General features: G+C 38.9%; 1 protein-coding gene across 10 annotated transcripts in view; it reads left to right on the top strand.

Annotated features, from left to right (window-relative positions):
* Positions 1-15,512, top strand: part of LOC128701228 (protein Smaug homolog 2) — a 556,102-nt gene that overhangs the window by 502,826 nt on the left and 37,764 nt on the right. For all 10 annotated transcript variants that reach the window (XR_011392860.1, XM_053794848.2, XM_070091914.1 and 7 more), the window contains 2 exons: positions 2,305-2,455; positions 14,528-14,724. Coding sequence is in view for 9 of the 10 variants with exons in the window: in XM_053794848.2 (XP_053650823.1) it covers positions 2,305-2,455; positions 14,528-14,724 (348 nt within the window). In the remaining variant the exon portion in view is untranslated. The remainder of the gene's footprint in view (positions 1-2,304; positions 2,456-14,527; positions 14,725-15,512) is intronic.

The following is a 15,512-nucleotide window of genomic DNA, read 5'->3' as shown; positions in this document are numbered from 1 at the left end:
CATTCATTCATTCATTCATTAAAGATTTGCCGGTGCTTCCGGCCCGGGTCTTCTCCAGATGGTGACCCGGCGGTGGCCCCCTGGGCGGGGGTGTCGTTCGTCTTCTTCATTCTTCTATCTTCTCTCTTGGGCCCTCCAAAAAGCCAGTAATGCATTTAGACTACTGGAAATTCCTCAGTATGAGCGAGAGAGAGAGAGAGAGATTGATTGATACTGGAGGGCCTAGTCCCTAATCTGCATACTACCATAATGTGCTAGAGTGAGAGGTGTGGAAGGACATGTGCAATGAACCCACTGAAAACCTGAAGTGCCTTGGCCACAATACAAGAACACTGTATTAACATCCTTGAGTCCAGACCATTCAGCATACTACCAGCAGATATCAGAGAGACTGCTGGAACAAGTCTAGAGGTTTTTAAGAGGGAACTTGATCATTCCCTTTGCTAAGTGCTAGATCAACCAGGCTGTGATGAATATGTGGGCAAGCTAGCCACCAACAGCAACAACCTGGTTGACCAAGCAAGAACCAGAAAAGCTTGGCCACAGGCAAGGCTGCAGGAGTATTAAGGCTTTTGAAACTCGTCACAAGTACAATATATCACAGGTATTCAGCAAAGTGAGTTGAGAAAAGATACAGTTGGAGAACAAGTTTTTATTGTGGCAGTATTTCACTTGGTGTACAATTTTTATGAAGTCAGTGATTGACTTAATAATGTCATTGTCTTTCCTTCACACCCATTTATGCATGTATCACTTCTTGCTGGAGTGCTGGGTTTAGTATGCTGATTACTATCTGTATCAGATTTTTTTTTTCATAATGCAGTAAATTATCCATGACAAAGGCATGATAATTTATTAAATTATACTTCTCTATGATCATTCCATTCTCATAGGTTGTAATTCCAAGTGATGCATAAGAGTTAAATTGGGCCTAGAGCAACCTGGGAAATAATATGCTGAAAGACAACATGTTGAATGGAAGAATGCAATTAAAACATAACATGGTACACTGGCCTTAACCCTTTCAGGGTCCAGAGGCCAAATTTCAAAGTGCACATCAGTGTCCAAGAATTTTCAAAAAATAATTTTGTTATTTTTTCTTATGAAATGGTAGAGAATCTTTTCCTGAAGGTAATAAAGTAATAAAACAAAAAGTATGAAATTTGATGGAAAATTGACGAAATTATGCTCTCATGAATTTTGATGTGTCAGTGATATGTACGCATCAGCTATTTTGCCGACTTTGACTCCCATTTTAGGGCAATTACTTTATTCCAGTCGGCCAAATTCTTAGCTATTTCACTAGTATTACATCTATTCTATCGACTGAGCACAAGAAATTGCCAACTCAACTGCTTCAACTACAAAATAAAGTGATTGGAAATTGGTAATTTGGCCAATTTAGTGCAAAGTTCAAAATATTCCAATTTTAAAATAGGGTCCAGAATAAACAATGCAGGCATTCCTGGCACTAAACTAACATTTCCTCTATTGATTAGTTACATTTTCAGGCTTTACAAATGAATTCCATTTTGATTTTTAATTCACATAATGAATTTTTATTCAAACCAAAAAATAGAAGATTTACTGTCATGCAGTATTGTAATAATTGTATAAATAATATCAGCACATTTGTGAATGTATATTAGACCCACCAGCTGGCGTGTATTAGACGTGTGAGGTCATTTGTTTACTCTTGAACTTGGGTAGAAATTTAAAATTTTCGCTACTTCGAGCTCAGTTTCAAGCCATTTTCAGTACTAAAACCAATCAAAATCATCTCTCTTTCTGTAATATATCTTCCATTCTATCAAATCAGACCAAGAAATTGCAAATACAACTATAAAAAACATACGAAAAAACACTGCAAAGTTGCTGTTTTAATCGAAAATTACGGTCTCAGTTTTTTTTCTCTCATTATGCACTGTGTGCTGCAGGATTTGTTTTATGTGGTGCACACATAACACATAGATGTATTCTCTCATATCTAGGCCAAAATTTACCGCTCACAGGTTATCAGAGCGAGCTGAGCTCATGGCGTAGATCTAAGGTTTGGAACCTCAACGTAAAGCCGTAGATCTACGGCATGGACCCTGAAAGGGTTAAATTTGCATGTTAAGAAATTTTATTTTAATTTTTTTTAAATTTTGAATATGAACATTTAAATGCATGATGCAAGTATAGAATGGAGAGTAAAATTCTAACTGAAATGAGTAAGAATCTCATTTTGAGAATAGAATTTAATTTTATTAATTTTTTCATAATTTATTTGTTGTATTTCATGACAGCTTAACTTTTCACCAGGATGATGTTGGTTGGTGTAGCGGAGCAACTGCAGCAGGCGGAACTCCTGGAGAAGCACCCCAGTCCCCTAACAACTCGGCAACCTCCTCACGATCTTCTGGTTGTGATTCCAACCTAGAAGAACCTTGCCAGCCACATCCTGGTATGAGAGGTGAGAGTCATTCACTGAAAGTGCATTTTGCATGAGAAACTTGGGTTAATATTTTGCACTTGTCTTTAGATACAGTAATAGAGTTACAAATTAACTGATGCTTATTTAAATAACCTTAATGCTATCCTAGTTTCTCTATATCATCATTATACTTTTTTATATAAAAGTCTAGAATTTTGGAAGGAAAGTACAGTCCTATCACTGAAGGATGGATAGGGATATTGCAGTTCATAGGGTCATTTGCATTGTAATGTCCTGAAACTTTGGCAAGACAGCTTCTGACTGAGTAATAACAAATACATTTCCTTCTGTAGGTCACCCTACCTTGTTGGGAAATGACCGATGATATTTACAAAAATAGACATCGTTCTTTAGTACAGTAGGAATGCCTGTATCCACAGGTTTGGTTTCCTCGGTTTCATTTATCCACAGGGGCGGGGTGGCAGGATTCAACTAGGAAATTTTAATAATAGTCTAATTTCAGTTATTTATTGTAAGTTAAGAAGGTGGTCTGAAGTGTATACTAGAAGTTTCGTAAAGTTTGCCCAAAATTAAGAAGGAAAAAATTTTGATATGGCAACACCTTGGCAAAAATTGGTGCCAAGTTGTTAACCCTTTGACTGTCACAGGCCCCTTTCTGAAACTGTCATTCTATGTTGATAAATTTTTGGAAAAAAAAAGAAAATTATTTTTTCTTATGAAATGATAGAGAATCTTTTCCCGATGGTAATGACACCAAAAGTATGAAATTTAGTCGAAAGCTCACGGAATTATGCTCCCGCGAAGTTAGCGGTCTCGGCGACATATACGCATTGGCAATTTTGCCGATTTTGAGCCCTGTTTTTGGCCAATTCCATTGTTCCAGTTGACCAAATTCATAGCTATTTCTTTATAACTCCATTTTTTCTATCAGTTGAGTACAAGAAACCATCCATTTACTGATTTGAACTACCCAATAAAGTGGTCAGAAATTGGCAATTTGGCCAATTTCATGCAAATTAAAAAAGATGCCAATTTCAAAATAGGGTCCAGAATAAACAATGTAGACATTCTTGGCACTAAAATAACGTATCCTCTGTTCATTAGTCATATCTCTAGGCCCCTCTTATATTACTATTGCTTTCTATTTTGATTTTTTATTCATTCAAAAAAATACAAAATTTACTGGTATGCAGACTACTGTATTATTGTAAAAATGGTATAAATAATATCAGTGCACTAGTGAAAGAATACAGTGGACCCTTGACCAGTGATGGCATCGATTAACGATAAATCTGACTAGCAATACATTTTATCGCAAAAATTTTGCCTCGATTAGCGCTAAAAAACTCGACCAACACTATTCGTTCCGTCCGAGACGCGTCCACTTCTGGCCAGTGTTTACAAGCCAGCCAGCCACCGCCGTCGCTTCCAAGCATACAATCGGAACATTTCATATTATCACAGCCTTTTTAGTGATTGCACCTGCAAAATAAGTCACCATGGGCCCCAAGAAAGCTTCTAGTGCCAACCCTACAGCAAAAAGGGTGAGAATTACTATGGATATGAAGAAAGAGATCATTGCTAAGTATGAAAGTGGAGTGCATGTCTCCGAGCTGGCCAGGCTGTACACAAAACCCCAATCAACCATCGCTACTATTGTGGCCAAGAAAACGGCAATCAAGGAAGCTGTTCTTGCCAAAGGTGCAACTATGTTTTCGAAACTGAGATCGCAAGTGATAGAAGATGTTGAGAGACTGTTATTGGTATGGATAAACGAAAAACAGATAGCAGGAGATAGCATCTCTCAAGCGATCATATGTGAAAAGGCTAGGAAGTTGCATGACGATTTAATTAGAAAAATGCCAGCAACTAGTGGTGATGTGAGTGAATTTAAGGCCAGCAAAGGTTGGTTTGAGAGATTTAAGAATCGTAGTGGCATACATAGTGTGATAAGGCATGGTGAGGCTGCCAGTTTGGACCAAAAAGCAGCTGAAAAATATGTGCAGGAATTCAAGGAGTACATAGACAGTGAAGGACTGAAACTTGAACAAGTGTTTAATGGTGACACTGACAATGTTGTGAAACACTTTAGGAATGTCATAAAGGAACGGGAGGTACAGGCCTCTATGGGCAGATATGTTGCGCGACAGAGGTCCAGTGACTCTCAAGCTGGTCCTAGTGGCATTAAAAGAAAAAGGGAAGTAACCCCAAAAAAGGACTTGCCACCTCAAGTCCTAATGGAAGGGGATTCCCCTTCTAAACTCTAAGACCATCAACACACTCCCCTCTTCCCATCCCATCAATCATCACCAGATCTTCAATAAAGGTAAGTGTCATGTAACTGTGCATGTCTTCTTCAGTATGTGTGTATTAAAATTAATATTTCATGTGTTAAAATTTTTTTTTTTCAATACTTTTGGGTGTCTTGCACGGATTAATTTGATTTCCATTATTTCTTATGGGGAAAATTAACTTGACTAACGATTATTCTGACTAACGATGAGCTCTCAGGAACGGATTAATAGCATTAGTCGAGGGTCCACTGTATTAGACTCCCCGGTTGAAGTGTATTGGACATGTGGTGTAATTTGCTAACTCATGAACATTGGTAAAAATCAAACATTTCTGCTACTTTGAGCTCAATTTCAAGGTCGTTTTCATCGTGAAAGTAATCAAAATCATCTCTATTTCTGTAATGTGTTTTTCCATTTTATCACTTGAGACCATGAAAACGAGAATACAACGATAAATACTAAAAGAAAATACACCTCAAAGTTGGCATTTTAATCCAAAAAAACGGTCAGCTTTTTTTTCTCATTACGCACTGCGTGCTGCAGGATTTTTTTTATGTGATGTACACTGACCACACAGACCCATTCTCTCACATGTGGGCCTACCAGCTTTCTCCTGCTTGATTTGAAGCCGCTAGAATTTACGCGTATAAATACGTCAGAAACGGTGGCGCGTAAGATGTATATACACGACCGAAACAGTCAAAGGGTTAATGAGAAGAATGTTATAGTTGGCTTTACATGAATAAAGTAAAGGATAACCAAAGTGTGGCATTACCAAAACTGTTATCCAGAGGGCTGAGGAGGGGTTATTGAGATGATTTGGACATGTAGATACTGTAGAACGAAATAGGATGACTTCGAGAGTGTATAAATCTGTAGAGGAGGGAAGGGAGGATAGGGGTCAGCTTAGGAAAGGTTGGAGGGAGGGGGTAAAGGAGGTTTTGTGTGTGAGGGGGCTTGGACTTCCAGCAAGTGTGTGTGATTGTGTAAGATAGGAGCGAATGGAGACGAATGGTTTTTAGGACTTGACATGCTGTTGGAGTGTAAGCAAGGAAATGTTTATGAAGGGATTCAGGGAAACCGGCAGACTGGACTCGATTCCTGGAGATGGGAAGTACAGTGCCGACACTGAAGGAGGGGTGTTAATGTTGCAGTTTTATAACTGTAGTGTAAGCATGCCTCTGGCAAGACAGTGATGGGGTGAATGATGATGAAAGTTTTTCTTTTTTGGGCCATCCTGCCTTGGTGGGAAACGGCTGATGTGTTAATAAAAAAAAAATATAAAATCTTAGTATATTTTTTCTTCTTTCAACAAACCTACCATATCCCATCGAGGCAGTGGTGACCCAAAAAAAATAACATAAGGTTCTCTTTTTAACTTTAGTAATGTATACAGGAGAAGGGGTTACTAGCCCCCTTGCTCCCATCATTATATTGTATCTCCGAAAATTCTTAATTTTATATTTTTTTATATAAATAAAACATAAATGGTAAAGGCAATTACAAATTCTCTTCATGGGATTGTAAAAACCATGATTCCTGAATAATGTGTGTAAAAATCATAACTGTTTTTAAATAATGAAGAAAATTTTGCTAATAAAAGAATGACTTACTTTTGAGAAAAACAATAAAATGTTATTCATGGATACGAAACATCTTGGGATAGATAGTACTCCTTCCTTCCTCAGTCTCTTTCCATTATAAAACATCAATTTTCCACCAATTCTACTCCTCTTTGCATCCATTCCTCACTCATCAGTAGACTAACACAATATCACATCACCTGCACTATCACCTCGCTTCATCTCATCATCGTAGGCATTATATTATTGTCACATCATCATAACATCACAGGAACAGTGAAGAACAGAGAAGCCGGTGAGTACCCACAATAGGCTAAGATCTTTTTTTAATTAAGTGGGAGGTAGCTGTGCTCGGACAAGCGAGTACGAAAATCTTCGAAATATTCAAAAAATGAGTTAAGCTTACCAAAAATAGTTCAACAATCTGGCAACATTTTGGTGTAAATCTCATCTCTGTACTATGTTTCTAAAGAAAATAATAATAATACATGTATAATTATAATGAATAATACTGTATAATTATTATTATTATTCTTTCTTTCAACACACCGGCCGTATCCCACTGAGGTGGGGTGGCCCAAAAGGAGAAACTAAAGTTTTTCCTTTTCTTTCTTTCTTTCAACACACCAGCCGTATCCCACCGAGGCAGGGTGGCCCAAAAGGAAAAACAAAAGTTTCTCTTTTCACATTTAGTAATATATACAGGAGAAGAGATTACTAGCCCCTTGCTCCCAGCATTTTAGTCGCCTCTTACAACACGCATGGCTTATGGAGGAAGAATTCTGTTCCACTTCTCCATGGAGGTAAGAGGAAATAAACAAGAACAAGAACTAGAAAGAAAATAGAAGAAAACTCAAAGGGGTGTGTATATATATGCTTGTACATGTATGTGTAGTGTGACCTAAGTGTAAGTAGAAGTAGCAAGACATACCTGAAATCTTACATGTTTATGAGACAGAAAAAAGGACACCAGCAATCCTACCATCATGTAAAACGATTACAGGCTTTCGTTTTACACTCACTTGGCAGGACGGTAGTACCTCCCTGGGCGGTTGCTGTCTACCAACCTACTACCTAGGATTATTATTATTACATGTACTTAATATATTAAAATGTAGGTAATGTACTCATTGGAGCGGAGGAGAGAGAGGTACATGATAATATATACCTGGAAGGTACTCGAGGGCTTGGTCCCAAATTTGCACACTGCCATAACAACATACTGGAGTGAGAGATATGGGAGGAAGTGTAAAATAAACCCAGTGAGGGGACAATAAGAGAACACTGTATCAACATCCGGGGTCCCAGACTTCTCAACATCTTACCAGAAGATATCAGAAACACTGCTGGAACAAGTGTTGAAGCCTTCAAGAGGAAACTAGACAAGTATCTTCACCAGGTGCCAGATCAACCAGGCTGTGATGAATATGTGGGGCAGTGGGCCTCCAGCAGCAACAGCCTGGTTGACCAGGCAAGCACCAGACGAGCCTGGCCCATGGCCGGGCTCAGAGAGTAGATATACTCTCGAAATTCTTCAAAGGTATATCAAAGGTAAAGGTACCCAGGGAGGTACTACCGTCCTGCCATGTGAGTGTGAAATGGAAACCTGTAATTGTTTTACATGATGGTAGGATTGCTGGTATCTTTATTCTGTCTCAAAAACATGCAAGATAACAAGTACATGTATGTCTTACTACTTCTACTTATATTTAGGTCACCCTACATATGCATGTACACACACACAGTTATATACGTGTACATACCCATCTGGGATTTCTTCTATTTGTTTATTAGTTCTTCTTCTTTATTTCCCTTATCTCCACGGGGAGGTACTACTGTCCTGTCAAGTGAGTGTAAAACAAAAGCCTGTAATTGCTTTACATGATGGTAGGATTGCTGGCTTTTTTTTCTGTATCATACACATGCAAGATTTCAGGTACATCTTGCTACTTCTACTTACACTTAGGTCACACTACACATACATGTGCACATTTATGTATATACACATATGTGAGTTTTCTTGGATTTTATCTTAATTAGTCTTGTTCTTATTGCTTTTCCTTTTATATCCATGGGGAAGTGGAATAGGAATCTTTCCTTTGTAAGCTATGCGTGTTGTAAAAGCATAAAATGCCAGGAACAATGGGCTAGTAACCCCTTTTCCTGTATAGCCTACTAAAAAGAAAAAGAAAAATGTCAAAGTGGGATGTTTGAATGTGCATGGATGTTGTGTGAATGATAAGAAAAAGATGATTGTTTATGTTATGAATAAGAAGCTGGATGTCTTGGCTTTAAGTGAAACAAAGATGAAGGTGGTGGGAGTTTCAGTAGGGAGAAATAAATGGGATTAGGTCAGGGGTTTCAAATAGAGTTAGAGCTAAAGGAAGAGTAGCAATTATGTTGAAAGATAAGCTATGGCAGGAAAAGAGGGAATATAAAGGTATTCAAAGATTATGTCGAGTAAAATAAGGGTTGGATGTGAAAAGGGTGTTATAGTAAGCATTTATGCACCTGGAGAAGAGAGCAGTGTAGAAGAGAGAGAGAGAGAGAGATTGAGATTTTGGGAAATATTGAGTAAATGCATGGGGAGTTTTGAACTAAGTGTGAGAGTACTTGTGGTTGGGGATTTCAGTGCTAAAGTGGGTAAAAATGTTGTGGAAGGAATAGTAGGTAAACTTGGGGTGCCAGGGGTAAATGAAAATGGGAAGCCTTTAATTGAGCTATGTGTAGAAAGAGGTTTGGTAATAAGTAATACATATTTTATGAAAAGGAGGATAAATAAGTATAGCACGTAATGAAAGTAGTTTGTTAGACTATGTATTGGTGGATAAAAGGTTGATGGCTAGACTTCAGGATGTACATGTTTATAAAGGGGCAACTGATATATCAGATCATTATTTAGTTGTAGCTACAGTTAGAGTAAGAGGTAGATGGGACCGAAGGAAAATGGCAACAGCAAGTAAGAGAGAGGTAAAAGTGTATAAACTAAGGGAGGAGGAAGTTCGGGTGAGATATAAGCAACTATTGGCAGAAAGGTGGGTTAGTGCAAGTATGAGTAGTGGGGGGGGAGAGGTTGAAGAGAGTTGGAATAGTTTTAAAAATGCAGTATTAGAATGTGGGGCAGAAGTTTGTGGCTGTAGAAGGGTGGGTGCAGGAGGAAAGAGGAGTGATTGGTGGAATGATGAAGTAAAGGGTATGATTAAAGAGAAAATGGTAGCTTATGAGAGGTTTTTACAAAGTAGAAGTGTTATAAGAAGAGCAGAGTATATGGAGAGTAAAAGAAAGGTGAAGAGAGTGGTGAGAGAGTGCAAAAGGAGAGCAGATGATAGTGAGTGGGAGAGGCACTGTCAAGAAAGGTATTGGGTAGATGGTGGGAATATTTTGAGGAACTTTTAAATGTCAATGAAGAAAGGGAGGTGGTAATTTCATTCACTGGCCAGGGAGGTATAACATCTTATAGAAATGAAGAAGAGCAGGATGTGAGTGTGGGGGAGGTACGTGAGGCATTACGTAGAATGAAAGGAGGTAAAGCAGCTGGAACTGACAGGATCATGACAGAAATGTTAAATATAGGGGGGGGGATATAGTGTTGGAGTGATAGGTATTTTTGTTTAATAAATGTATGAAAGAGGGGAAAGTACCTAGGGATTGGCAGAGAGTATGTATAGTTCCTTTATATAAAGGGAAGGGGGACAAAAAAGATTGTAAAAATTATAGGGGAATAAGTTTACTGAGTATACCAGGAAGTGTATGGTAGGGTTATTATTGAAAAAATTAGAGGTAAGACAGCAAGTAGGATTGCGGATGAGCAAGGAGGTTTTAGAGTGAGTAGGGGATGTATAGATCAAGTGTTTACATTGAAGCATATATGGGAACAGTATTTAGATAAAGGTAGGGAAGTTTTCATTGCATTTATGGATTTAGAAAAGGCATATGATAGAGTGGATAGGGAAGCAGATGTTGCAAGTGCAGTGGACCCCGGTTAACGATATTTTTTCACTCCATAAGTATGTTCAGGTGCCAGTACTGACCGAATTTATTCCCATAAGGAATATTGTGAAGTAGATTAGTCCATTTCAGACCCCCAAACTTAAACGTACAAATGCACTTACATAAATACACTTACATAATTGGTTGCATTCAGAGGTAATCGTTATGCGGGGGTCCACTGTATATGAAATAGGTAGTAAGTTAGTAAATGCTGTAAATAGTTTTTATGAGAATAGTGAGGCTCAGGTTAGGGTATGTAGAAGAGAGGGAGATTACTTCCCGGTAACAGTAGGTCTTAGACAGGGATGTGTAATGTCACCATCGTTGTTTAATATATTCATAGATGGGGTTGTAAAAGAAGTAAATGCTAGGGTGTTGGGGAGAGGGATGGGATTAAATTATGGGGAATCAAATACAAAATGGTAGTTGACACAGTTACTTTTTGCTGATGATAATGTGCTTATAGGAGATTCTAAAGGAAAGTTGCGAAGGTTAGTGGACGAGTTTGGGAGTGTGTGTAAAGGTAGAAAGTTGAAAGTGAACATTAATAAGAGTAAGGTGATGAGGGTATCAAATGATTTAGATAAAGAAAAATTGGATATCACATTGGAGAGAGGGAGTATGGAAGAAGTGAATGTTTTCAGATATTTGGGAGTTGACTTGTCAGCGGATGGGTTTATGAAAGAAGAGGTTAACCATAGAATTGATGAAGGAAAAAGGGTGAGCGGTGCTTTGAGGTATATGTGAAGACAAAAAATGTTATCTATGGAGGCAAAGAAGGGAATGTATGAAAATATAGTGGTACCAACACTCTTAAATGGGTGTGAAGCATTTGTTGTATATGCTGCAGCGAGGAGGTGGTTGGAGGCAGTGGAGATGTCCTGTCTAAGGGCAATGTGTGGTGTAAATATTATGCATAGAATTTGGAGTGTGGAAATTAGAAGGAGGTGTGGAGTTAATAAAAGTATTAGTCAGAGGGCTGAGGAGGGGTTGTTGAGGTGATTTGGTCATTTAGAGAGAATGGATCAAAGTAGAATGACATGGAGAGCAATAATGTTGGTAGAATTACCGACAGTACGTAAAGTAAAAGGACACAAGTGCAGCTAATGTGGCATTTTATTGTGGTAACATTTCGCTCTCCATAATAAAATGTCACAATAGTTGCACTTGTGTCCTTTTACTTGACATGGAGAGTGTATAAATCCGTAGGGAAGGGAAGGCAGGGTAGGAGTCGTCCTCGAAAAGGTTGGAGGGAGGGGGTAAAGGAAGTTTTGTGGGCGAGGGGCTTGGACTTCCAGCAAGCATGTGTGAGCGTGTTAGACAGGAGTGAATGGAGACGAATGGTTTTTTGGGACCTGACGAGCTGTTGGAGTGTGAGCAGGGTAATATTTAGTGAAGGGATTCAGGGAAACTGGTTATTTTTATATAGCTGGACTTGAGTACTGGAAATGGGAAGCACAGTGCCTGCACTTCAAAGGAGGGATTTGGGATATTGGCAGTTTGGAGGGATATGTTATGTAATTTTATATATGCTTCTAAACTGTCGTATCTGGGTGCCTTTGCAAAGACAATGATTATGTATGAGTGAGGTGAAAGTGTTGAATGAAGATGAAAGTATTTTCTTTTTGGGGATTTTCTTTCCTTTTGGGTCAGCTTGCCTTGGTGGGAGATGACCGACTTGTTTAAAAAAAAAAAAAAATTCTCCACAGGGAAGCGGAAAAGAATTTTTCCTCTGTAAACCATGGATGTCATAAGAGGCAACTAAAATGCAGGGAGCAAGAGGCTAGTGACCCCTTCTTCTGTATACATTACTGAATTTGAAAAGAGAAACTTTTGTTTTTCTTTTTAGGCCGCCGTGCCTTGGTGGGATACAGCCAATTTGTTGAAAAGAAAATCTTAAAATCACTATTTGACATTGTTAGAAAGTGAGAGGAGCTTATCCCACACAAGGGAGATCTGAGGCGGCAGTGAGGCTCAGGGCTCCATACTTATCTAATACCAAATACCATACCTTGTGCTACATTGATACCCATCCAGTGCTACCTCACCTTCACACCACCCACACCAACTGCTCTTTCAGCCCCCCTCCCCCTCCCCTGTGAACACACCCTTGCTGTACATCCAACAACAACCCCCACCAATACCACCTGCCCCTATAAATCTCCCACAGTCACATGCCTTTACCCATACCATGTCTTAAACTCATTCCTGCTTCTTCCACCCATACTTCCTACCCCTATAATTTCCCCAGGGACACACGCCTTCACACACACCATTCCAACCGGCAACCTCCACTCTTACAACCCCTCCTCAGCCACATGCCTTCACTCACACCATGCCAATCAACAATCCACCCATACAATTCCCCTCCTCTTCCTGGTCACATGCACCATTCCCTCACTGCCACATTCTTCCTATGTATGACCTCACCCACACACCTTTCCTGACCTTTCACCCTAACTTACTATCTACATACTTAATCACTTAGTTACCTACCATGAGCATTACCACCAGCTGCACAATAGCCCACCCAGTCACCCATCAACCAATCACCACCCACACCAAGTCACTGATAAGCACACCTTTCATTCACGCCACTTCCCCATAGTTTCAAGCCCACATGGCTCCACACCTTGCTCATGCTTTCACTCACCACTTTCATATAGCTTCTAGTCCTCGTAGTCCCATGCCAACACCTTACCCATGTTTTCACGGCCCACACACCCTAACATGCCATCTACACTCCTTGTCATGTAGCCACCAACCACCCTAATTACTGCCCACACCAACTATACACTCACCCGCTCAGTCACCCATCATCCACACTGGGCCACCGACACTGCCATCCACATGATCACTGTCACACCACCTCATTGGTTTCAGCCTCCATCCATGCACCCCTCCAACACCCAGTATCCTTCACCTCCCAACACCAGCCTCCAGCTGTATTTATGTAAACGGAAAACGTCTTATGTACATGTATAGGGCTGGCTACTAATTGCAGTTTCAGGCATCCACAGTAGATCTTAGAATGTATCATGTGCAGATACGGGGTATGGGGGGGGGAACTACTGTATATATTTGCCACATTATTACTGGATCTTTGTATACAAACATTGACTATATAGGTAAACAGCAAGTCATACAAGGCCATGTTAATGTTGTGTGCCTCTTTCAATTTCACATAATATAAAACGGAAAACCCTGAGAAAACATCTAGTTTGTGCAGACCAAAATTTCATAATTGCAAGTAGACTTCACAGAGTAAATATTGAGTTGTGTACAGGTATTGTGCAATAAATCACACTCGAGCAAATTCAATCAAGGCAGATTAGCAGAATCCCCGAGGACTAAGCGTATTAATCTACATAGTGTCTGTACTTTCAACTTGAGAGAAATTATATGTTCGTGTTGTAAATAGTATTAGATAACAGGACCATTAAGATAACTGAATTAATAACTGAGATAATTTCCTCTATTTTTGTAAAAGAAATTTTTCAAGTATATTATTATATACGTACCATTATTCACTGTACGATGCAGCAGATATAAAAGCAGTAGTGTACAGTAGTGCATTGTGTGTTAGTGTTAAGCAGCAGCCAGTTTATCACTGGACAGACAATATAGTCATCTGCTTATCATGGATGAATAGAAATCCATACAAATTTATTAGAAAGTCAGTCAGTCAGTAAGGGCAAAGGATTGGGCTAACCCAACACTGCAGTAGTTATCTTTAAGAGGCTAAGCTGCCACTCTTAACACTTCTTCAGTGGAGAGTAACAAGCAGTTATGTTGTTTTTTCCAAATTTGTGTACCCTAGCTTTTCAACATGTAATAACATAATATGTAAGTAAATCAAATTTAGGGTGTTGGAATATTTTCTTAAGCTATTTCGTGCAGTATAACTTAAAGTTTTGCAAATAATTGATGATTTTCTTTTATACTGAAACAGAGCATAGAGTTGTCATAGGATTTTTACAATTAGTTGTTAAAGAAGTTTTTGCATGCTCATTCCTACAATATACTTGGTTAGTAACTATTGGCACTACAAATCCATAAAGGAAATTGCTTGGCTACTCAATAAATGTAACATATTTAACTTGTGTTGATGTGACTGTTTGTCTCAGTGGAAATTATGAAAAGGATATAAAAATACTAACCATAATTAACTCTAATCTTCAATGTGTAGATATAGAAATTGTGACTTGTGTCTCGTATTGCAGATGTTGGAGTGTGGCTTAAGTCTCTACGTCTGCACAAATACTCACCATTGCTCTGTAGTTTAACTTATGATGAGCTGCTGACCTTAGATGAGGCAACGCTGGAAAGTCAGGGAGTTACCAAAGGAGCACGGCACAAAATTGTCCTGTCTATTAATAAGCTAAAGGAACGCCACAAGCAATTAGTTCAAATTGAAAAGGTAAATGACTGAACCTGATTTTTGTTAGGTAGACTATTGATGGAAATAAATGGTATAAAATACCGACACAATGGCAATATAAACACAAATGCAGTATAATGTGATCCTTTATTGACTACGTTTCGCCCACACAGTGGGCTTTTTCAAGTCACAAACAGAACTGTTTGTGACTTGAAAAAGCCCACTGTGTGGGCGAAACGTAGTCAATAAAGGATCACATTATACTGCATTTGTGTTTATATTGCCATTAGGTAGACTATTGCATAGGGCAATACAGTATTAATAGAGAAATAAACTCAGCCATGGGATTGCTTCCCATTATTTGTGAATAATAATTTTGAAAACTCAGCATAAATTTGTATGTTAGAAATAAGGCATTTACTGTAAATGAATGGTTCAGAGAACCGACAAGTTGATAAATTAGACACATGTGCAACACTTGGGTATCTTTAATGAGGAAATGTTTTGCCACACAGTGGCTTCATCAGTCCATACAAAGGAGAATGGTGAAGAACAGGAGGAGATTTTGAGGTAATCAGTCCTCAACTGAGAGTTGATGTGGTTAGTCCATCAGTTTGATGGACTGACCACATCGACTCAGGCTGAGGGACTGATTACCTCAAACTACTCCTGTTCTTTACCATTCTCTTTTGTATGGACTGATGAAGCCACTGTGTGGTGAAACGTTTCCTCATTAAAGATTCCCAAGTGTTGCACATGTGTCTAATTTATCAATGCATTTACTGTTTGTTATTGCTATTGTTGCAGAGATATCTGTGCTTTATCAT

The sequence above is a fragment of the Cherax quadricarinatus genome, chromosome 37 (assembly GCF_038502225.1).
Source record: "Cherax quadricarinatus isolate ZL_2023a chromosome 37, ASM3850222v1, whole genome shotgun sequence".
In the NCBI taxonomy this organism is placed as follows: domain Eukaryota; kingdom Metazoa; phylum Arthropoda; class Malacostraca; order Decapoda; family Parastacidae; genus Cherax; species Cherax quadricarinatus.
Note: the sequence above shows the minus strand (reverse complement) of the source record. Positions and strands in the feature narration are given on the sequence as shown.